The sequence below is a fragment of the Salmo salar genome, chromosome ssa10 (assembly GCF_905237065.1).
Source record: "Salmo salar chromosome ssa10, Ssal_v3.1, whole genome shotgun sequence".
Taxonomy (NCBI): Eukaryota; Metazoa; Chordata; class Actinopteri; order Salmoniformes; family Salmonidae; genus Salmo; species Salmo salar.
In genome coordinates, this window is record NC_059451.1 from 44,518,200 (window position 1) to 44,543,654 (window position 25,455).

Below are 25,455 nucleotides of genomic sequence, written 5' to 3' on the forward strand. Positions count from 1 at the left end.
CCCCCACGTACAGTCTCTCAGTCTCTCCCCGACTCTCTCACCACATACAGTCTCTCAGTCTCTCCCCCACTCTCTCACCACATACAGAGTCTCTCAGTCTCTCCACCACTCTCTCACCACCTACAGAGAGTCTCTCCCCCACTCTCTCACCACATACAGAGTCTCTCAGTCTCTCCCACACTCTCTCACCACATAAAGAGTCTCTCAGTCTCTCCACCACTCTCTCACCACCTACAGAGAGTCTCAAAGGTCTCTCCACCACTCTCTCACCACCTACAGAGAGTCTCTCAGTCTCTCCCCCACTCTCTCACCACGTACAGAGTCTCTCAGTCTCTCCACCACTCTCTCACCACGTACAGAGTCTCTCAGTCTCTCCCCCACTCTCTCACCACATACAGAGTCTCTCAGTCTCTCCCACACTCTCTCACCACGTACAGAGTCTCTCAGTCTCTCCACCAGTCTCTCACCACGTACAGAGTCTCTCAGTCTCTCCCACTCTCTCACCACGTACAGAGACTCTCAGTCTCTCCACACTCTCTCACCACGTACAGAGAGTCTCAGTCTCTCCACCACTCTCTCACCACGTACAGAGTCTCTCAGTCTCTCCACCACTCTCTCACCACGTACAGAGTCTCTCAGTCTCTCCACCACTCTCTCACCACGTACAGAGTCTCTCAGTCTCTCCCCCACTCTCTCACCACCTACAGAGAGTCTCAAAGGTCTCTCCACCACTCTCTCACCATGTACAGAGTCTCTCAGTCTCTCCACCACTCTCTCACCATGTACAGAGTCTCTCAGTCTCTCCCACACTCTCTCACCACGTACAGAGTCTCTCAGTCTCTCCACCACATACAGAGAGGGGCTAAAATGCTGTGCACACAAGCTGCTAAAAACATGGAGCTTTTCTTTAGCTTCTCCTAAAAGGCAAAGAAGGCAGTGGCGCTAAGAGACTTGAGGGGCAGTTCGTTGTCTTTCTTTTGGTGGCGTTAGCTAGTGTGGTTTGGCTCACAAGTCTTTCCAGAAGATACATGTTTGATATTAGTTTGGCTTCTCTGTGTTAATGACTGTCAAATGTGATTGTGTGAGTACCTTGAGTCCAGGGTTGGCTATGAGGCGTGTGTTATCACTGAGGTAGGCAGTGTAGTGTTCCACCATGCGTTTGGTCTCTGGTTGGCTGAGGTGCTCGTAGGGCGAGGAGAAACTCCCTGCAGACAGCATCACTGTAGGACTCTCTGACAGAGAGAGAGACAGAGACAGAGAGGAAAATAGAGACTAAATATAAAGCTCGAAAATCTCTGCCTCAAGCCTAGTTCCTCTCTCACAGTCATTGCCTACATGGCCTCAGGTCTTACCGACAGTGGCCAGCTGTTTGAAGTGCAGACAGGAGCTGGGCTGACCCAGCAGGTCCAGTCGGTGATAGAGCAGCTTGGAGCTGGGAGCAGTGTTCAGGTTCTTCAGGTGTTTCACAGGGATCTCTGGCTGTATGTTCACTATGCACAGGATGAACGACTTGTCCTGGACCTGGGGAGGGATTGAGGGAGAAGATAATGGATGTTTTTGTGTAGGAACTTCTACGTAGAATAGAGTGATACAGAGCAGAGACACAGCTAGAGTCATTTGACTAGTTTTTCACAATCCATTGATAAGTCATGACTGATCCTAACTTGTAAGGGGGAGTTGATGTTTAGGGCTACCTCTGGAACGAGCTCTGAAAGAGAAAGTGTTTTGGGGGTGGGGGTGGGAGCACTGAGTTTTTCTAAAGGTGACAGATTGGAGATGACTGAGGGAGATGGAGTGAGAGAAGAAGTGGGAGAGAGGGACAAAGAAGATGAAGATGCAGTACTGCATTACTGGCTTGTTACGTTATGACGAGGGAGTGAGAGAGGGACAGAGGGGAAGTAAGGGAGGGGCAGAAGGGAAGTAAGGGAGGGTCAGAAGGGAAGTAAGGGAGGGACAGAAGGGAAGTAAGGGAGGGACAGAAGGGAAGTAAGGGAGGGACAGAAGGGAAGTAAGGGAGGGACAGAGGGGAAGTAAGGGAGGGAGGGACAGAGGGGAAGTAAGGGAGGGAGGGACAGAGGGGAAGTAAGGGAGGGAGGGACAGAGGGGAAGTAAGGGAGGGAGGGACAGAGGGGAAGTAAGGGAGGGAGGGACAGAGGGGAAGTAAGGGATGGACAGAAGGGAAGTAAGGGAGGGACAGAGGGGAAGTAAGGGAGGGACAGAGGGGAAGTAAGGGAGGGACAGAGGGGAAGTAAGGGAGGGACAGAGGGGAAGTAAGGGAGGGACAGAGGGGAAGTAAGGGAGGGACAGAGGGGAAGTAAGGGAGGGACAGAGGGGAAGGAAGGGAGGGACAGAGGGGAAGGAAGGAGGGACAGAGGGGAAGGAAGGGAGGGACAGAGGGGAAGGAAGGGAGGGACAGAGGGGAAGTAAGGGAGGGACAGAGGGGAAGTAAGGGAGGGACAGAAGGGAAGTAAGGGAGGGAGGGACAGAGGGGAAGTAAGGGAGGGAGGGACAGAGGGGAAGTAAGGGAGGGAGGGACAGAGGGGAAGTAAGGGAGGGAGGGACAGAGGGGAAGTAAGGGAGGGAGGGACAGAGGGGAAGTAAGGGAGGGAGGGACAGAGGGGAAGTAAGGGAGGGACAGAGGGGAAGTAAGGGAGGGACAGAGGGGAAGTAAGGGAGGGACAGAGGGGAAGTAAGGGAGGGACAGAGGGGAAGTAAGGGAGGGACAGAGGGGAAGTAAGGGAGGGACAGAGGGGAAGGAAGGAGGGACAGAGGGGAAGGAAGGGAGGGACAGAGGGGAAGGAAGGGAGGGACAGAGGGGAAGGAAGGGAGGGACAGAGGGGAAGGAAGGGAGGGCCAGAGGGGAAGGAAGGGAGGGACAGAGGGGAAGGAAGGGAGGGACAGAGGGGAAGGAAGGGAGGGACAGAGGGGAAGGAAGGGAGGGACAGAGGGGAAGGAAGGGAGGGACAGAGGGGAAGGAAGGGAGGGACAGAGGGGAAGGAAGGCAGGGACAGAGGGGAAGGAAGGGAGGGACAGAGGGGAAGTAAGGGAGGGACAGAGGGGAAGGAAGGCAGGGACAGAGGGGAAGGAAGGGAGGGACAGAGGGGAAGGAAGGGAGGGACAGAGGGGAAGGAAGGCAGGGACAGAGGGGAAGGAAGGCAGGGACAGAGGGGAAGGAAGGCAGGGACAGAGGGGAAGGAAGGGAGGGAAAAAAGGGACAGACAGACAGACAGACAGACAGACAGACAGACAGACAGACAGACAGACAGACAGACAGACAGACAGACAGACAGACAGACAGACAGACAGACAGACAGACAGACAGCAGTGCATCGTACCAGTTTCCATGTGTAGCTGACGTTGTAGGCATCCTTGCTGGGGTCTCGGAGGCGGTTGGTGTGCCAGGACAGAGAGGAGTTGGTGGGCACAGCTATCACCTGACTACCCAGGGGCAGACTGGAGGGAGGAACAGGAAGTAGTAGGGTTAATATTAGCAACACAAGATTGTGCAATGCAGTCCGATCCCCAAAACACCTCAGACTACAGTATATAAACAAAGATTGCTATGACAATGGGAGTGGATGAAAACATCTTACTACATTACTAGTCTGCCTTGAGTTTCCAGAACCTATACATACTGGTGAAACCCCACCTCTCATTGCCCCCTGACCCTTGAACCTAACTCACCGGAGAATGTTGTCCCGTACCACGGGGAACCCAGGGATGTTCTCATAGTGGATGATGTCAGTATGGAGGGGAGGCTCTGTCATCAGGTAGGGCCGCGTGAGGGACGGGTGCATCAGGGTGTAACCTGGGAAACCAAAAACAACTACATTATCAGAACTGAAAAAGCATAATCAATCAATGCCATCAGGGGCTCTTCACAGGAGCAGCCCTTCATGCAGCACCCAGGAGCCCCCAGGGGCCTTGACCCCACCTCACCCCAGGGACGGGCTACTGCTCCTTGGGCAGGGTGAGGCCAGATCACCCATAGACCCCTAGTACTGTGGTCCTGTATGCAGGCAGCCACCAGAGCAGCCACCAGAGCAGCACTAATAGTAAGCTATGGGAGATTGAAAGCCCTTACGAGGGAGGAGGGAAGGAGAGAGAGAAGGGGGGGGGGGGGGGTATTTTAAGTAGGGCAAAGCGAGAGAGAGCTAGAGAGACCGAGCGAGCAAGAGCGAGGAGAATCCCTTTTCTCTAACGACAAGGTATCTCAGACCATATCACCTCCATACTACAATAGTCCATTACAGCAGCTCCACTCTCCACTCAACTGTTTATCTTCTGTCTAATTGAGAGTGGCCTATTAGTCAGAACACACATAACGACTTTAATACTCATTAATTATGGTCTGACAATGTAATAAGCACCGTGCAGTAACCGCATGTCATCTGACAACAGACTCATTACAATAACACTACGGCTAACCATTCGGATTGTATCCCAAAATCCCTCTAGGGAGTACAGAGGACATACTGCTAGGCTGACAAAGTTTCATAATAACCCAGTCAATACACATGTCTGAGCATGGCCTTTCCAAACCACCCAAGCAAACATCCTGTTTTAACTTGAAAAGCATATTTTTAAATTGACTCAAACCTTAAGATCTTAAATATGGCTAGCCTGTGTTAACACTAAAGGAAAACCTAAAATGAGAGTGGCAGTGAAGCACTGAGACAAACCCTAACTCTGGCCCAGTCCCTGCCTCTCGGTGCGCCAATGGCCCAGTCCCTGCCTCTCGGTGCGCCAATGGCCCAGTCCCTGCCTCTCGGTGCGCCAATGGCCCAGTCCCTGCCTCTCGGTGCGCCAATGGCCCAGTCCCTGCCTCTCGGTGCGCCAATGGCCCAGTCCCTGCCTCTCGGTGCGCCAATGGCCCAGTCCCTGCCTCTCGGTGCGCCAATGGCCCAGTCCCTGCCGCTCGGTGCGCCAATGGCCCAGTCCCTGCCTCTCGGTGCGCCAATGGCCCAGTCCCTGCCTCTCAGTGCGCCAATGGCCCAGTCCCTGCCTCTCAGTGCGCCCCTGTATAATTATGTGCACCAAATAACGTATACGCCAATCACCAAATAATGCTTTTGGGAACAGTCAATGGAACTGTAACCTACTGTTCAGATGGGTTAAATGGAAACTGAAATCTGGAGACTGACTGTAGGTCTATAACCTCTCACATAGCCTTACTATTAACTCCTTCAGAATTAAACATTTCTTGCAGTGAAATTATGCACCAAATGTAGGCTAAATTTGGACTTGGGAACAGGAGTGGAGAAATGTGCTTTCTTTCTGCATCTTGAGATAGTTGGGTCGTTTTCACAGCTTTCTATTTCCTTACAACTGGTCCAACTGATGTCATTTGGACATTTTGCACAGAAAATTGTTCATGTTTTTCTTCCCAGTCCCTAAACGTCTTTGCTCCACGAAAGAAAATGACACAGAAAAACAACTTTACTGATGTCAACACAACTGAAGCATTCTATAGATCTATGACATTATTCTGGTGAGCAGGGGTTTATTTAGTCTTCTAGGACAACATATAATGACAGGAGAGAAGCTGCATGTATCTAATTATAGACCAGTTGACTAACAAATATCCTACAAAAAGGTCAGAAATTACAAGCAGAAACATATCTAAATCAGGACAAAAACATCCTGCATCCCCTAATGGGGTGCAAACTGGTCTTATGCATGCCTAATGACCGGACTCAGTCAAACTGGCACTCCACCTCCGAGTCAGAGCTAACACTGGCTCCACTATGTCAGACACTGGGTCCAATAGCAGCAGTACTACTGTAGCACTGTGGCTCTGGAGTGTAGAGAACTAATGTTATCTTCCCTGGGATGCCCCAGAGAGGCCTACTCTGTCATACAATACTGTGGCCTGGAGAGGAGAGCATAACAGAATAACTAAAAGGCTGAGACAAGACTTTCGCATGCGAGTTGTTGTCCTCGAGGAGAGTGCTGGGTTAGGGTAAGTGTGGAGGTGTAGGACGCACCTTTGTTGTCTATGAGGAAGGTGTAGGAGGCCAAGGAATCCTGGTAGTAGGTGACGTCCTCTAGAATGTAGGCTAGGTTCACGTCCACCCCAACCACACCCAGCAACAGGTTGCCAAAGTAACAGGGCCGGCTCACCGTCATGATGAAACCTGCAGGGAGAAGACAGATAGTTTTACATGACACTGATTGATCACCAAGAGCCCAAATCAATCTGATCCAGTTTCTAATATTTTCTTTACCACTGATTTAGGTTAAGCAGCTTACTGTACATTAGTTCTAACCTTAAACATTATGCGGACATAAGAGCAGAACTGGTCCTAGACCAGACCAAAATGATAACGGCCATGACCAGTTGTTAGGATCTGGTCCTGGTGTCCTGTGGGGTCCTGGTAGGGCAGGTTGAAGCTGGACAGGTCTATCATCTATTCATCACCACTGATTTAGGATCAGATCACTGTATCTCAGCTCTAACCTTAACCATAATGACTAGAACAGACCAACTGGTCCTAGATCTGTGTCTAAACCCACCGTCTCCCATGGGGTCCTGGTAGGGCAGGCTGAAGCAGGACAGGTCTATCATGCGGTTGGGCAGGTTGATGTAGAAGCGTCCCACGGTGGTCTCCAGGTTACTGAGCTGATTCAGGACCATCATGCTCCCCTTCACCACGGGTAGCGCCGAGCGGTCCGGGACGCCGTACTTCAAAGAGTTCTGCTCCGCTAGGTCACGCAGGAACGCTAGCTCCTTCAGACCCGTCACCCCCTCTGTTGAGGAAGAAGACAGCAACACAGATGTTTTACAGACGTTTTGCAGATGCGTTCAAATATATTGGAACCATTGAACGATTCACTATTTCTTCTAAAATAAGATGACAATTTCAAAAACTGTGTTCACACATGTATTTGTTTGATTTACAACTGCACAGGACACCCAAAAATACAAAATAAAAACATCCACATTGAGATTTTTCAATTCTAAGTAGAAAAATGGCCTTGTTAAATTAATCTAAATGTAATTTAATTTGGTTGGAAGTAGGGCTGTTGTGGTGACCGTATTACCACCGCACCGGTGGTCACGAGTCATGAAGGCAGTCAAATTCAACGTGGCCTAGGTTCACGTCCACGTTTAGTCACGGTAATTAGGCTTCTCCAAGTTATGATGCTGCTGCTGGTCATTGGTAGCCTACCAAACTCGCTAACTGCCTGGTATTCAGCACTCTATTTCCCTCTAATCCCCCTGACATCAATGCAAATGTATCTAATCAAACACTTCATGAAAGCCCATGAACTCATGTTGCACAACATTTCAATAGGCTATGCAATTGCGCAAGAGAACAGAGTGATGGCATCTACTAAAAAGAGGAGGATCAGCTTTCTATAGGGTAGGCTTACTATATTTATTTCTCATCTTTCCTAATATTAAGCACATTGCTTATATTTACATAGCCTACCTGGCTGGCATGAAAATAAACCCTGGGGAACAGCATACTCCATTCGCTATTTAAGTGCATAGATTACGTATTTTTTCCCGCTGCTCCTGTTTCAATACAGGTGCATGATAATGGTCCTTTCTAAATCAAACTAAATGTCACATATATTATTTAGTATATGTAAAGACAATATCAAATTTAAGAATAGTCTGATGGGTGACAATATTAGCCTATCACTGAATGATGCCCAGCATATTGTAACGCCCTGGCCATAGAGAGGGGTTTTTTGTTCTTTATTTTAGTTAGGCCATGGTGTTAGAACGCCCACCCAATGTATGTTCCTTTCTCTATGTTTTTGTATTTCTTTGTTTTGGACCGTGTGTGGCTCCCAATCAGGCACAGCTGAAGCTCGTTGTTGCTGATTGGGAGTCACACATAAGGAGCATGTTTTTCCTTTGGGTTTTGTGGGTAATTGTTTCTGTTTTGTGTTTGCACCTGACAGGACTGTTTGGCTGTCGGTTTCTTGTTTTTGTCTAACGTGTTCTTTCTTTAATAAATTCCTGAAGATGAACACATCCTCCGCTGCACCTTGGTCTCATTTGAACGACGGCCGTTACACATATGAAACAAATCGTTTTTTGTGTGACTTTTTTGCGAATCATAGTCGCACTCCTCCTCACTAAAGTGGCCAAATAACTTGTTCAAATTAAGCACATGAATCCGCTTTACACAGGATGTAGAGCCTAACTGGCATACACAAGCAGCGCTTGAGTTTCATGTTTGGGGAAGATAATTTTACGCATAAAAATGCACCTTTATAATAAAAGCATTACATGCATAATTGCATTTGTGGTCACGTTTGATAATGGTGTTTTCCCGCTAATGGAACATTCGCACTTATAGCCTACTACCATGTGCGCATTGCTGCGTTTATAATGTGAAGAAATAGCCTAATAGTTGATCAACATTTTATAGCTAAATGTTCTGATCTGTTGCATCAACCACATTGCGTAAAAACGTTTTTGCTAGTGGCTGTATTAATTTGGGATCTATCGCATTCCACAACTGTCCCAGACTATGTTTGGAAAATTATTTCTCACACAGAATAGAATATGTCGACCTTTGTACTATGGGGTATAGTAGATTGACATAGGCTAGTGCTTTTGCTGTTCATAGGCCTACTCATCTTGTTGGCTGACGAAAAGTAAATGTGGACAGTTCTTCAAATATCTTCAATATGCACCTCGGAATTGGATAAGGACGCACGTAGTTCCGTCCCCGATGTGTCGGTCTTCACTTGTAGCCTGTGAGAAAGACCCGATCACGTGATGGAGTGTGCAGCACCACAAACGGCCTGGATTTTTTTAGGGTGCATTACGGCCACACAAAGAGGATGCCGCCGTGAAATTCTAGGCATTATCAAGTGCTTGTCAAATTGTGAATCAGTCAGACTGATGTAGTGTTTACAGCCTGCGCAAAAAACAAAGCATCAATCAGCCTTACAATGTATTAAAAATCTAAATATATAGCCCAATGTTTTTAGAACAACTAAAGTCACAATAATAACTCAAAATTAAACATTTAGGAATGCCTATTTATTTGTTAACCGCTCAGCACAGAATAGCCCCATGTTTGGAGAAAATATTCTTTCTATTTTATTCAGCTTTGTTCAATTGTATTCTTCATATTATAAAATAAAGCCACGGAATTCTAAGCAAATCTTGTCTGCTGAACTGAAAATGTGTAGCCCACAGCCATTTGGCATAGACAGATCAGGACCTAAGACAAGGACAACTCAGAGTATGCTATTCTGTTCTTCTGAAATAGACTACATTTTCTTCATATCATGCTTTTATAGACCTGACCATGTTAATTGTCAATTACCGTAAGACCAACAGTTATTTGATAGACAATCACCAGCTGAAAAAAAAATTGTGACCGCCACAGCCCTAGTTGGAAACAAATGATTCTCGGCAAGTGTAATAAATCCCACCTGTGGTAAGTTGCAGGTGCCTATAGAAAAATAGCAATTGAGTCAGTTTTTAAAAGAGAAACCAGAACATTCTGCACCATTAGTAGTGCAAGAGTGCTAATATATTTGACCGCATCATGTAGGTTTGTTGTTTATTGACATGACACAAGGCAATATAGGTAATGACACTCCCCATCGTGCTGACTGGTGCATAGAGAAGCATAGAGCAATGTCAAGCATAGTCGAGCAGTGTTGAGAACCGCAGCGTAGAGCAGAGCGGCGCAGGGCAGAGCGGCAGGGGGCAGAGCGGCGCAGGGGGCAGAGCGGCGCAGGGGGCAGAGTGGCGCAGGGGGCAGAGCGGCGCAGGGGGCAGAGCGGCGTAGAGCAGAGCGGCGCAGGGGGCAGAGCGGCGCAGGGGGAAGAGCGGCGCAGGGGGCAGAGCGGCGCAGGGGGCAGAGCGGCGCAGGGGGCAGAGCAGCGCAGGGCAGAGCGGCGCAGGGCAGAGCGGCGTAGAGCAGAGCGGCGTAGAGCAGAGTGGCGTAGAACAGCCACATAGATGTGAGGTCCTTCGATGTATTGATATCAATGTAAGAAAACGTCCTCTAGAATATTCATTGACTTTATAACAGAGGACACCCTAGAACGACCTCTCTAACATGGCTGCCCAGACAGCTGTCACTGGACACATTTGGCATTAAGACAGGGCTTAATATGGAATGCATGGCAGTCATATCACTGATTGGATTAAATAGGGATCAAGACAAGCCTTAATACTTAGGGCCTTGTCTGATAATAATAGGATGCTGCACACATGAGAATGTTGCACTATTGACAGGAGTGAGTCAACAGGAGGTGAAAGAAGTCAATACAGCCTGGAATGTGTGGATACAGCTCTGCTCAAACTGGACAGCAGAGGTCATAGTTGGAATGGCCATAGATGAACGTTTGGCCGACGATATTCTCTGTAAAATCCATGATTCTGTGGGTGATTTACTGGTTACTGTTAAAGCATATCTTTCAATCATTCTCCTGTTTTTCATGTCTGATAAGGGATTTTAGATGGATAGAGTTTGTTCGTGGTTCACAAATCAGGCAGGAGGGACTGGGAAGTATTAGACAGTCACAGACCAGGGGGAAGTCTAGAGGGTTTGGCCCTTCTAGTTCTAGCATTTCATCAAAAAACACACAGACAAACAAGCTTAGTTCAAACATCAGAGTTGACGTGGGAGACAAGGCCACTGATCACCTTTAACAATCATCAGCTTACACCTGGCACACACAGCTCTATGCATCGCTCACAATGTGCTACACAACAAAAGCTTTCTGGGTGCTATGCTAATCAACTCAAGATGATTACATATTTCTGAATGCTTTTCATCATGGCCCCTTTTAAACAAGCGGCCCCCGGCTGCCTCTGTCACGCACCACCCTTTGAAGTCTTTAGACTCAGGCGCTCTCAGTTTTCCCTCATTTTAATTTCCTAATGAACATGATTTGTGCTAATGCCAGGCTAAGGCATGCACTGTGAAGGGGTCTCTGTGTGGGACATGGAGCGAAGGATGAGGAGAAGGGGAGGAGGGAGGGGAGACAGGTGAAGAGGGCCAATAGAGAGGGGGAGGTGGAGGCATAACAGACACACAGGAGAAAACAAAAAGCCTTTGAGGTTCCTGAGCACCTCTCCAGTCTGCACTGCCCCCATTCAGACACCCCCTCCCCCATCCAGGTGGCTGGGTGGGTCCAGCAGCAGTACCCATGACACACACATTCCACTACTAATAAGGATTGATACACCATCAATCACATTACAAAACATATTGGATTTGTATTGACATTTTAAACATACTCATGCCACTTCCAGCCACCACCAAGGCATTTCCTTTTCTCTTCATGGAGTGACTCTCAATGTGATTAGGATCATAGACACACTGTGTGTGGTGGAGGGTGATTATGATCATAGACACACTGTGTGTGGTGGAGGGTGATTAGGATCATAGACACACTGTGTGTGGTGGAGGGTGATTAGGATCATAGACACACTGTGTGTGGTGGAGGGTGATTAGGATCATAGACACACTGTGTGTGGTGGAGGGTGATTAGGATCATAGACACACTGTGTGTGGTGGAGGGTGATTAGGATCATAGACACACTGTGTGTGGTGGAGGGTGATTAGGATCATAGACACACTGTGTGTGGTGGAGGGTGATTAGGATCATAGACACACTGTGTGTGGTGGAGGGTGATTAGGATCATAGACACACTGTGTGTGGTGGAGGGTGATTAGGATCATAGACACACTGTGTGTGGTGGAGGGTGATTAGGATCATAGACACACTGTGTGTGGTGGAGGGTGATTAGGATCATAGACACACTGTGTGTGGTGGAGGGTGATTAGGATCATAGACACACTGTGTGTGGTGGAGGGTGATTAGGATCATAGACACACTGTGTGTGGTGGAGGGTGATTAGGATCATAGACACACTGTGTGTGGTGGAGGGTGATTAGGATCATAGACACACTGTGTGTGGTGGAGGGTGATTAGGATCATAGACACACTGTGTGTGGTGGAGGGTGATTAGGATCATAGACACACGTGTGTGTGGTGGAGGGTGATTAGGATCATAGACACACTGTGTGTGGTGGAGGGTGATTATGATCATAGACACACTGTGTGTGGTGGAGGGTGATTAGGATCATAGACACACTGTGTGTGGTGGAGGGTGATTAGGATCATAGACACACTGTGTGTGGTGGAGGGTGATTAGGATCATAGACACACTGTGTGTGGTGGAGGGTGATTAGGATCATAGACACACTGTGTGTGGTGGAGGGTGATTATGATCATAGACACACTGTGTGTGGTGGAGGGTGATTAGGATCATAGACACACTGTGTGTGGTGGAGGGTGATTAGGATCATAGACACACTGTGTGTGGTGGAGGGTGATTAGGATCATAGACACACTGTGTGTGGTGGAGGGTGATTAGGATCATAGACACACTGTGTGTGGTGGAGAGTGATTAGGATCATAGACACACTGTGTGTGGTGGAGGGTGATTAGGATCATAGACACACTGTGTGTGGTGTAGGGTTCCTACCATTCATGAGGGCGTAGGTGAGGATCATGACTGAGTTGTTGAGGTGGCGGTTCTCCTCTTTGACCACACGGAGGGTGTCTCTCTTCTCATGCTCCGATGCGTCTCGGGACGTGATGCCAGATGACAGGTAGACTATCACCATGTCTGTGTCTGACAGGAACACACAAGCACAGAGAGATCAGAAACAAATCCTTGGTCATAAATCCGTCATCTCACAAATCCTCCGTCTCTTGAGTCACATTCATTGAGCCATTTAAACCTAATTAACTGCATTGATTTACAAGTAGATTTATGTGTGAAATATTTTTACAAATACATTCATTGCCACATAACTGACAAATCGGCATTCCCTATAGAACCCTCAAATGCAACTCTGGACCTGGAAGCCACTTCCACTGATTTAATTCATTCTTCCCCTCTAATCAGGGACTGATTTAGACCTGGGACTCCAGGTGGATGCAATTCATTATCAGGTAGAACAGAAACCAGCAGGCTCCGGACCTCGTAGGGTAAGAGTTGAATACCCCTGCTATAGAACAAGCCTGTAGCATCAGTGGCCCGTAAAGACTGCATTTCCCATAGTTCCCTGTTCTTACTAGTGAGTTTCTGGGTGACGCTGCTGGTGTTCCTGAGGAGCTGGAAGGCCTTCTGGAAGCCCAGTGCATGCTGGGTAGGGCTGTCGGAGGCCTTGAGGTTGCTAATGAAGGCGCTCATCTTCCTCTTGGTCTCGCTGGTGGCAGGAGACAGGTAGCTCTTATAGCACGGGTCCAGAGAACAGGAGCGCACAGCCTCCGCTGAGGACAGGATCGAGACCTGGTGAAGAGGACATGCACAGACACAAGTGGGCATTACATACAAACACAACATAAACAACCACTTTTGGGATTGTAATCACGGGGCATATGCACAATCTGTTTTAGCTTCAGAGGGAGAGAAAGGGTGGTTGTATCTAGAACGTGGATGGTGCGTCAGGGGTCATCAGTTTCAGAAGGGCTGGGGAATTGGGCTACAAGGCGGGGAGTAAGGGCTTGGTAATCAGAGCAGAGCTCCTTACCTTGTCATGTTCGTCTATGGAGTTGAGGACGACGAGGGCAGCATCTCTGGCAATCTGGAGCTGTGTTTCTGTAATGGTCACTCCGTGGTCGATGATCACCACGATGTGTTTAGACTGGGGCCGCACCGCCGCCACGTACACTGGCCTGCGAGGACACACACACAGACACGTGATGAGTACACAAGGGCTGTCCAGACTAAAGAAAATCTTGGTCAACCAAGAGTCGTCTGTTCTTTCCACCAATCGATTGAACAAAAATGTTAAACGTGTATTTTTCCATATATTGACAGATCCTATGTGTTTTAATGAAATCAACTATTTTTACTGAGCTTGTCTGATGCTTTAAGCACATTGTTTGATTAAATAATTAGGACACACAAATTATTAGAGGGATTCCGAGCAGCAATTGATTTGATTGTTCCGGGCCGGGCTCAGACTTGCTGTGCTGTGTAAAAAAAACAAGAAGACAGTGAGTGTGTGACAAGCACCCGTTGTCTCTCTCTCCTCCCTGCTGCAGCGACCACCACAGAACATCAACAGTGTTTATCTGTCTGTCCATGTTGCTGAAGCTGTAACATAATCACAGCCATTTCTGACTGAAAAGTTCTGTTTCCAAAATCCCTCACTTGTTTTGGAAAAACATTCCCTATTCCCGTAACCCTTGCTCTCTTAACGTAACACATAAGCATTGCATACATGAGACCAAAGACCTATTTGCATGGGACGAATATTACTAGAGAATGTTGATTATGTAATTATTACTCCAGAATGTCCGTTAGTCCAGAGGACGATTCGGTCGGGATTCGTTTTTTTCCAAACTGCCCCCTGTAATTCTTTGGCAGTTACGACAGAAGCCTGGAGGTTTTTATTCTAGGTGTGAAGATACAGTACTTCAACATGTATTATGGCCACACTATACCAAAACATCTTTGGTATAGTGTGGCCATAATATTTCAATTGAGAAAGTGTGATCATATTCATTAGGATGTTTTAGCGATCCGCAGTATGTCCTAAATGCTCCCCAGCATTCAGATGTGAGCTTAACAGTGCAATTGCACTTGAGATACGTTTTAAGGCTATAGATGAGAAAACGTACTTATTATTTCCAAACATGTAGGTCAGTTGTCTGCTGCTTTGGGATCTATTAACAGCAAGGGTTGCATTAAATAGGCTCAATATTTTTTACTGATGCATTTGGCAATATTCAATTAATATGCAAAAAATATATAAACAAAAGCATTCACTGTGGAAGTTGATGGGCTACATGTAGGACATTCATGTATAGCTTATGCACTTCAAAGTTCAATTTATGCAATCAGTTATTGTTTTCTCGCGCAAACCGCGAGCAATACCTGTCAAACTCAAGATATTTCTCTCAAAACACAGGGATGTCAATTCCCACGGGACTAGTACTATCAGAGGACCTTGGAGTTCTCCAAAAAAAACAGTAGGTTATTCTGGCTGGAATTGTTATTCTCCTGCCATGTAAAAATTACTGACAAGGCAGCAGTGGCGACCCGTCATTCAGGGAAGGTGGGGCAGACCACCCGCTCAGCTAAAAATATATATTTTATAATTTTTTTGCTTGTTTTGCATGTTATTTTAGCATTAATGCGTGTCACATATCAGTTTACAAACAATGTATAAAAAATAAATAAATAAATTTAAAAAAATTGTTAATAAAGATGCATTCAAACAAGATCTCTTCTTTGCTTTCTTGAGTAAGGAAGCTCCAAAATGCAGTTGTTTCAGCCTAGCTCAGTGCTTTCTGTGGTGGTGAGGCACCCAGTGGAAAATACGGAGCGTAGGGGTTGGTAATGTTCTCTAGATGCGCCGTGATAGGCTCAGTATTCTGTCACTCATGGGGACACTACATCACCACAAAATCTACAGGTAGAGCTCGAAAATTCAAGCCCCTTGGGCGCTGACATAGAGTTACATTAGATGTGCCCTTCCAAGAAGGCTCAAGGTCATTGGCCACAAACAAAATGACATCAAATCACGTTATATCTACAGCAGCTTTGGTTGGACTGATCATGTCAACATCATACTTTCAAAATCTTAGCTAGCAGTCATCATCATCATGAATCAAGTTGACAATCTACTGGCAAATCCTTTTCAATCCTTGTCACATGAAGAGAAATTATAGATAAAACATATCGGTGCTCATTGGACATTTGTGGTCCAAGTCTCTTTTCCAAGCTTAAAAGGATAAACATTAAATATTGGCCATGCTGTCAATCCAGCATGAGTTCTGCCACTTTCAAAACAACTGGAAACTCGGAACTGGGAAATCTCGGACTTCAGTGAGTTCAAGACAACTGGGAACTTCGGGGGGGACAAGCTCCGACTCGAAAAATTTGTTTTGAACGGTTATTCAACTCGGAAACTTGGGCCTCTTTCTAGAGCTCCGACCTGAAGATCACTGATGTCATCATGATTCGACCTTGTTTTTTCCGAGTTCCCTGTTATCTTGAAAGCACCATAAATCCAGAGAATGCCAGACTTTGATGACAAAATTGGCCCATGAAGGACCGCCGCGCCACCTTCCTGTTCAAGTGAGCACAGCACAACAAGGAGATTACAAAAATGTATTGTATGCCGTTGTATAATTGATGTAATATGCCAGGGAGAAAAACTCAGCAAAAAAAGAAAAGTCCCTTTTTCAGGACCCTGCCTTTCAAAGATAATTCGTAAAAATCCAAATAACTTCACAGATCTTCATTGTAAAGGGTTTAAACACTGTTTCCCATGCTTGTTCAATGAACCATAAACAATTAATGAACATGCACCTGTGGAACGGTCGTTAAGACACTAACAGCTTACAGACGGTAGACAATTAAGGACACAGTTATGAAAACTTAGGACACTAAAGAGGCCTTTCTACTGACTCTGAAAAATACCAAAAGAAAGATGCTCAGGGTCCCTGCTCATCTGCGTGAACGTGCCTTAGGCATGCTGCAAGGAGGCATGAGGACTGCAGATGTGGCCAGGGCAATAAATTGCAATCACACCTGCGGGACAGGTACAGGATGGCAACAACAACTTCGCGAGTTACACCAGGAACGCACAATCCGTCCATCAGTGCCTAGACTGTCCGCAATAGGCTGAGAGAGGTTGAACTGAGGGCTTGTAGGCCTGTAGTAAGGCAGGTCCTCACCAGACATCACGTCACATATGGGCACAAACCCATTGTCGCTGGACCAGACAGGACAGGCAAAAAGTGTTCTTCTCTGATGAGTCGCGGTTTTGTCGGATTCGCATTTATCGTCGAAGGAATGAGCGTTACACTGAGGCCTGTACTCTGGAGCGGGATCGATTTGGAGGTGGAGGGTCCGTCATGGTCTGGGGCGGTGTGTCACAGCATCATCGGACTAAGCTTGTTGTCATTGCAGGCAATCTCAACGCTGTGTGTTACAGGGAAGACATCCTCCTCCCTCATGTGGTACCCTTCCGGCAGACTAATCCTGACATGACCCTCCAGCATGACAATGCCACCAGCCATACTGCTCATTCTGTGTGTGATTTCCTGCAAGACAGGAATGTCAGTGTTCTGCCATGGCCAGCGAAGAGCCCGGGTCTCAATCCCATTGAGCACGTCTGGGTACCTGTTGGATCGGAGGGTGAGGGCTAGGGCCATTCCCCCAGAAATGTCCAGGAACTCCAGGGGAACATCTCACAGCAAGAACTGGCAAATCTGGTGCAGTCCATGAGGAGGAGATGCACTGCAGTACTTAATGCAGCTGGTGGCCACACTGTTACTTTTGATTTTGACCTCCCCTTTGTTCAGGGACACATTTTTCCATTTCTGATAGTCACATGTCTGTGAAACTTGTTCAGTTTATGTCTCAGTTGTTGAATCTTGTTATGTTCATACAAATATTTACACATGTTAAGTTTGCCGAAAATAAACGCAGTTGACAGTGAGAGGATGTTTCTTTTTTTGCTGAGTTTATGTATACTGTAGCTAAGAAAGTAATACTAGGTGTATGTTGTGTAGTAAGCTGTTAGTAGCCCATGTGCCTCACCCTGATACATTTGGTCCCAACTCCCCCTCATAATTTAGCCTACTGTTCTGACTTGGTGGTGCACATCTAGCCTATTGCCGGTTTTAGAAAAATGTAATCATTGAATTTTGTAAGAGCTTTCATTTTCTGCTTATATGGCCCTTTCATTTATCCTACGGTTCTGACTTGGTGTACAGGGGGAATACTGTAAGAACGGCCCATGTTCTGAATTCTGCAAAAGTGCTGAAGAAATAGTTATATTGACTACGTGTCCTAGCTCGCTCTTTAATGTCTTAATCAAAATTACGGATAGCCTCATACGCTCGAATTCCCGTTATGCCATAGATTGTACATCTCAATTGTCCGTAGAAAACACATTTGTTTAAGCAAGTCAGCCATATCAACTATGTTTTTTTAAGGCAGTAAATGAGGCTGAATAGCCAGGTGGAGCAGTGGTAAGGTTTTGGGACTGCTGTTAGGACTCTGCTGTTGTGACAGCTTTATGTAGGCCCGAATATTTTGTGGCCACCATTTGTTACCGTTATAATTTAATTAATGTATTGTTTAGTGTTGTGTGGTGGCTTTGCTGGCATGCATCTAAAACATTTTTTGGAGTTTGCCCCACCAAGATTTACATGGTAAAATCACCACTGCATGGCAGATTCGGACGTTTTAAAATTACAGATGTGGTGTTTTGTTCTGATGCACTTTATTACATTAGCCGACCTCCCCCAGGAAAACAAATCCCGTCCGAATAGGGCCTGACCTATAGCATATCATAATCACATCAATTGATTTGAATAACTTGGTTATAACAAACTCTGAACACCGTAACATATGACAGCAAAATGGATGCAGATGATGTGACAAATAAACTCTAAACGGGGGAATGTTTACTGGTTGCTGAGGAGGTAAAGGGGAAGTCAGATGTGTGGAATACATTTTACTAGTTGTGGAAAATACTAGAGATCAAGAAAAATAAGGTGAGGAGTAAGAGCTGCGTGCATATTATGTGTGTCTAGGGTTGCAAAGGGTCGGACACTTTCTGGTAAATTTCCAGAATTTTTGGCAAAATCTTCCATGGAAAGTTAAGACAGGGAATTTGGGGAATTCATAAAAAAAAGGTTGCTTGTAACAGAGAATCTCAACTCTTTTTTGTGGGATACGCACAAGGTAATTCTATGTCTTCTGCATATTTTGGTTAAACTAACCACAATTCAATGGAATTGCAACCCTCTGCATGCACAGCGCATTCTTCCATCACATGTACAGTTGATTTTCAAGATCTTGCACACTAATGAGATGCTATTGAGCCCACACTACTACACTGTCTGAGCCAAGGACTACATGCTTTCTGGTAAGTTTTGATTACAATACTGGTTGGGGTGAATATATTTTATGACATACATCATTTTTTGTTAACTAGTAAAAAGTAGCCTACAGCAAAGTGTGTTTAAATACTTTCTAACTTGTCAATTTCTGCTAGTTAGTTTTTGCTACCATATGGGTTTTAGCTTGCTTGAACCTGCTAACAAAGGAGTGTTAATTCACCTGTTTCCTTACATGTTTCATTTTAAAACATTTATCTTACAAAGGAGTTGTTTAATCTAACTGCTTAACTATTTATCTGTACATGGAATTGTATTTGTTTTACTAATTATTTCTAATCTTTACACGAAAATGCTAGGGCACTATGATGTGTGGAGACATTTCACTTAAAATAATATATATATATATATATATATATATTTCACCTTTATTTAACCAGGTAGGCCAGTTGAGAACAAGTTCTTATTTACAACTGCGACCTGGCCAAGAGAAACCAAAGCAGTGCGACAAAAACAACACAGAGTTACACATGGAATAAACAAACGTACAGTCAATAACACAATACAAAAATCTGTATACAATGTGTGCAAATGAAGTAAGAAGGTAAGGCAATAAATAGGCCATAGTGGCGAAGTAATTACAATTTAGCAATTAACACTGGAGTGATAGATGTGCAGATGAGGATGTGCAAGTAGAAATACTGGTGTGCAAAAGAGCAGAAAAACAAAAATGGAATGAGGTAGGTAGTTGGTTGGTTGGATGGGATATTTACAGCTCTGACAGCTGATGCTTAAAGTTTGAGAGGGAGATACAAGTCTCCAACTTCAGTGATTTTTGCAATTCGTTCCAGTCATTGGCAGCAGAGAACTGTAAGGAAAGGCGGCCAAAGGGGGTATTGGCTTTGGGGATGACCAGTGAGATATACCTGCTGGAGTGCGTGCTACGGGTGGGTGTTGCTATGGTGACCAGTGAGCTGAGATAAGGCGGAGCTTTACCTAGCAAAGACTTATAGATGACCTGGAGCCAGAGGGTTTGGCAATGAATATGTAGCGAGTACCAGCCAACGAGAACATACAGGTCACAGTGGTGGGTAGTATATGGGGCTTTGGTAACAAAACTGATGGCACTGTGATAGACTGCATCCAATATGCTGAGTAGAGTGTTGGAGGCTATTTTGTAAATGACATCTCAGAAGTCAAGGATCGGTGGGATTCTAGATTTAATTTTGGATTGGAGATGCTTAATGCGAGTCTGGAAGGAGAGTTTACTGTCTAACCAGACACCTAGGTATATTCTAAGTCAGAACCGTCCAGAGTAGTGATGCTAGTCGGGCATATCTCTATCTATCTCTCTCTCTCTCTCATTGAAAAGTTCCTTGCTTCAGTGTTCTTTAAGTAATAAATGGAAAGCAAAGTTATATTTGTGTCCCTTTTTGTTGCTGACCTGAAAAATTATCCAATCCGTGACTCTAAACCATGATCCTATCTGAACCGTGAGTTTTGTGATCTGTTGCACCACTAACACAAACACTAACAACAATACATTCCCATTCAAAAACATACATCAACTAGAATGGTGTTTTATTGACACCAGACAGACACTCTGCTCCAGGCTGGTAACCCCATCTCCCCTGCTTCATGGTGGCATAAGTCCCCAGGGCAGTCCCCTCTACCTCCGGCTGCCCTGAGTACTCCACACACCGTTTTCACAAGATCCCCTTCCCAGGAATACTGTTGCTTTGGGGGGGGGGAGAAAGAGAAAGAGAGAGAGAAAGAAAGAGAGACTCACCAGGTTAGGCCACAGAAATCACAACAGCGGGAGAGAGATTCCAGTGGTGTTTACTGGTCCCAGAACACATTCCTGACAGGGGCATGTGTGGTCAGGGTGTCTGTCTCAGAGAGTAGAGGAAAACCCAACGACCCCGGGGGAGGAATAATGTTGACATGCTCTCTGACTGTGCCACACACAAACAACCAAGAGGGAGGAGGTGGAATAGAAGATGTTGTTTTCTGTTTTCTCTTTGCCTAGCAGGAGGTGACCGTCTTGGCTATACAACAACAATATCCTTGATGTGGCCACACAAAGCGTAATGTTTGAGGAATGGGCAGTCAGTGATGATTTACTTGGGTTGTGCCGTGGCGGAGATCTTTGTGGGCTATACTCGGCCTTGTCTCAGGATGGTAAGTTGGTGGTTGAAGATATCCCTCTAGTGGTGTGGGGGCTGTGCTTTGGCAAAGTGGGTGGGGTTATATCCTGCCTGTTTCGCCCTGTCCGGGGGTATCGTCGGATGGGGCCACAGTGTCTCCCGACTCCTCCTGTATTTATGCTGCAGTAGTTTATGTGTCGGGGGGCTAGGGTCAGTCTGTTATATCTGGAGTATTTCTCCTGTCTTATCCGGTGTCCTGTTTGAATGTAAGGATTTTTCTCTCTCTCTCTCTCTCTCTCTCTCTCTCTCTCTCTCTCTCTCTCTCTCTCTCTCTCTCTCTCTCTCTCTCTCTCTCTCTCTCTCTCTCTCTCTCTCTCTCTCTCTCTCTCTCTCTCTCTCTCTCTCTCTCTCTCTCTCTCTCTCTCTCTCTCTCTCTCTCTCTCTCTCTCTCTCTCTCTCTCTCTCTCTCTCTCTCTCTCTCTGCTTCAGGACTACCTGGCCTGATGACTCCTTGCTGTCCCCAGTCCACCTGGTCGTGCTGCTGGTCCAGTTTCAACTGTTCTGCCTGCAGCTATGGAACCCTGACCTGTTCACCGGACGTGCTACCTGTCCCAGACCTGCTGTTTGAACTCTCTAGAGGCAGCAGGAGCGGTAGAGATACTCTGAATGATCGGCTATGAAAAGCCAACTGACATTTACTCCTGAGGTACTGACCTGTTGCACACTCTACAACCACACTCTACAACCACTGTGATTATTATTATTTGACCCTGCTGGTCATCTATGAACATTTGAACATCTTGGCCATGTTCCGTTATAATCTCCACCCGGCACAGCCAGAAGAGGACTGGCCACCCCTCATAGCCTGGTTCCTCTCTAGGTTTCTTCCTAGGTTCTGGCCTTTCTAGGGAGTTGTTCCTAGCCACCATGCTTCTACACCTGCATTGCTTGCTGTTTGGTGTTTTAGGCTGGGTTTCTGTACAGCACTTTGTGATATCAGCTGATGTAAGAAGGGCTTTATAAATACATTTGATTGATTGATGATTTATGTAACAATAATTTCTCCATTCTTGCCCATGCGTTTAGGGCTAGTTGATTTTACTGTTTATCTAGGCGATGGTGTGTGATTGAATTGCTGGTCTGGAAGTGTAACATTTTAGTCATTTAGTTGTACTGTACCTGCTGCGGTGCTCGTAGTTGCCCTTGCAGTGGAATTTGTGGGCGGGGAACACAGTGAAGATGCCCTCCTCTGAGCTGAAGTACTGCCACTTGATGCCCGGGTTGGACTTCAGGTTATCTGCCAACACTACAGAGGAGAGGATGAGACACATGTCAGTATTACAATAACAAACAGTAGGTAGGATTAATATTAGAGAGAGAGAGCGAGTAAGCGAGAGCAACAGAGCGAGAGAGACGAAGAGCGATTGAGAGAATGAAGAGAGAGACGAAAAGCGAGAGAGACGAAGAGCGAGAGAGGTAGGGTTGATACAGTTTAAAATCTGCGTATTATGAAACACAGAAAGAGTTCCCTACAGGTATATCACTCTCTCTCCTTCACCCATACTCTTTAACATGCTTTAACCCACTAGGAGGCTTCATCCTGGGCTCTCAGACACCTGTCAGAGCCCACTGATAGATGGAGACTTTAAAGGGTTAACCTAGTCTTCTCTAGTCTGTGTGAGAAGAGTGAGAGTGAGCTCACATGATAATAATAATAATAATAATAATACTACTACTACTAATAATAATAATAATAATAATAACGTAAGGCCTGGCATAAAATCCCATTCCCTATATGACTGTGTCAGACTGGATATCAGATTAAACGGTTCATTCTGCTGTATTACTAACATGGTTGTAATCGTTTCACTTAAGTGTAACTGTGTGCTCTTAGTAGGCCTAATATTGCCAATGGCACAATGTACATCTACACTACATGACCAAAAGTATGTGGACACCTGCTAGTCGAACATCTCTTTCCATAATCATAGGCATTAATATAGAGTTGGTCCCTACTTTGCTGATATAACAGCCTCCATTCTTCTGGGAAGGCTTTACACTAGATTTTGGAACATTGCTGCGGGGACTTGCTTCAATTAGTGAGGTCGGGTACTGATGTAGGCAGATTAGGCCTGGCTCGCAGTCGGCATTTCAATTCATCCCAAAAGTGTTCATTGGGGTTGAGGTCAGGGCTCTGTGCAGGCCAGTCAAGTTCTTCCACGCCGATCTTGACAAACAATTTCTGTATGCACCTCGCTTTGTGCACGGGGGCATTGTCATGCTGAAACAGGAAAGGGCTTTCCCCAAACTATTGCCACAAATTTGGAAGCACAGAATCGTCTAGAATGTCATTGTATGCTGTAGAGTTAAGATTTCCCTTCACTGGAACTAAGAGACCTAGCCCGAACCATGAAAAACAGCCCCATACAATTATTCCTCCTCCACCGAACTTTACAGTCGGCATTATGCATTCGGGAAGGTAGCGTTCTCTGGGCATCCGCTAAACCCAAATTCGTCCGTCAGACTGCCAGATGGTGAAGCGTGATTCATCACTGCAGAGAACGTTTCCACTTCATAGTCCAATGGCTGCGAGCTTTACACCACTCCAGTCAATGCTTGGCATTGCGCATGATCTTAGGCTTGTGTGCGGCTGCTCAGCCATGGAAACCCATTTCATGAAGCTCCTGTCTGTTTATGGAGATTGCATGTCTGTGTGCTCGATTTTTTTTATACCTGTCAGCAATAGGTGTGGCTGAAATAGCCAAATCCACTAATTTGAAGGGGTGTCAACATACACTATTTATACAAAAGTATTTTAAAAAGACTCAACTTAAGCCAAACCTTCTCAGAGTATCAACAAAAATGTGACTTTCAAGAGAAGTTTCTTGTTTACTGGTTTGTTATATTACTGCACTGCAGGCTGATCAAGCAGCAGCATCTGCCAAGGAACAGGGTCAAATTAGCTGCCTAAACAAACAGACTTTTATTGGGTCAGAGAAGTCAAGAGAATCTTCAGAGAGATCAGATCACAAACCCTGCAGCTTCCTGTCTGGCGGAGCACAGCAACAGAGGAACACAAAACAGCCATTCACATGAAAGAGACTGAAGAGAGGGGGAGGGACACACAAATAGAGCCAGATTCCTCAACCCGTGCCAAAAAGTGTTACTATGTCTTGGTATGTGTGTGTGTGTGCGTCTTGCTCCTCTATAACAAAGTAGGGCCCTGAAGATGGATAACAGAAAACATGATGACAGCATTTAAAGTGCCACTACAGTCGCTTTTTACCTCATTTAACACACCGATTTCCTGAACAAAAGGCACATCTCAATAGGTGGTCCAGGTAGGTCATGACAGAGCACAAGTGGGGGGGTGGGCCTTTCTTATTTTGTGCTCTGTTGCTCCTGTATTGGTCCTCAAGCAAGGGGGGAGGCTGATGACATCACAGATTCCCTTCAGACAAACTCTTAGAATGATCTACTGCTTGAAGTTTGTCTAAAAAACAGTGTTTGCTCAAAAATGATCTGTTTACCCATCAGTCTGTGTACTCTACTGTATCTATACTACACTAGAGTTTATTACCCCACTGCACACATGCTGACCCAATCTCCTAACACAATACCCAACATAGAACTACAAACCAGCAGCCCTCTAGAACATGAACACAGTACCCTATATAGACCAACACTACCATAACATGAACACAGTACCCTATATAGACCAACACTACCATAACATGAACACAGTACCCTATATAGACCAACACTACCATAACATGAACACAGTACCCTATATAGACCAACACTACAACAACATGAACACAGTACCCTATATAGACCAACACTACAACAACATGAACACAGTACCCTATATAGACCAACACTACAACAACATGAACACAGTACCCTATATAGACCAACACTTGCCATACATAAGCACTCTAGGCCAGTCCATCCATCTCCATCTGGTATTAAAAAGGAATCTCTGGACATGTAAACAGGCTAACATAGTCTGTATATATCAACAAGGTTTCAGCCCTTAATACTGCCACTAATGTATAGAAAACACTAGAACCACATAGATGACTGGCTGAAGAGCCACTGCTTATTCTAAAGGCATCCGCATGCTTCACAGCCGAAACACTTCGGAAGAGTTTTGTGACGTTTTTGTTCGTTTTGGACTTCGGTGAAGGATTTTCAGCTGTTTGGGAACACATTTTTTGGGGAGAGGCAAGCCCAAGTCAGTAGCCAAAGTCTACGCCCCTTCGTCTGTGATTGGTCAACAGTAAGGATTCTTCAATAAAGTCTGTTGTCATTCAGCTAGAGACTACTTGTTTTCATGCACATTATTAATAAACATTGCACATCTCATCTTAGTTAGATGTAAAATTGCACGACTAAGATCTCCTCAGCAAAAACGTCTAAATTAATGACAGAT

General features: G+C 45.8%; 1 protein-coding gene across 2 annotated transcripts in view; it reads right to left on the reverse strand.

The window, feature by feature from the left end:
• cachd1 (cache domain containing 1) overlaps positions 1-25,455 on the reverse strand; it is a 104,507-nt gene that overhangs the window by 17,353 nt on the left and 61,699 nt on the right. For both annotated transcript variants that reach the window (XM_014123422.2, XM_014123420.2), the window contains exons 5-14: positions 22,200-22,326; positions 13,539-13,683; positions 13,081-13,297; positions 12,485-12,634; positions 6,517-6,750; positions 5,988-6,137; positions 3,685-3,808; positions 3,336-3,453; positions 1,353-1,521; positions 1,090-1,232 (exon numbers count right to left, since the gene is read on the reverse strand). In XM_014123422.2, the coding sequence (XP_013978897.1) occupies positions 1,090-1,232; positions 1,353-1,521; positions 3,336-3,453; positions 3,685-3,808; positions 5,988-6,137; positions 6,517-6,750; positions 12,485-12,634; positions 13,081-13,297; positions 13,539-13,683; positions 22,200-22,326 (1,577 nt within the window). The remainder of the gene's footprint in view (positions 1-1,089; positions 1,233-1,352; positions 1,522-3,335; positions 3,454-3,684; positions 3,809-5,987; positions 6,138-6,516; positions 6,751-12,484; positions 12,635-13,080; positions 13,298-13,538; positions 13,684-22,199; positions 22,327-25,455) is intronic.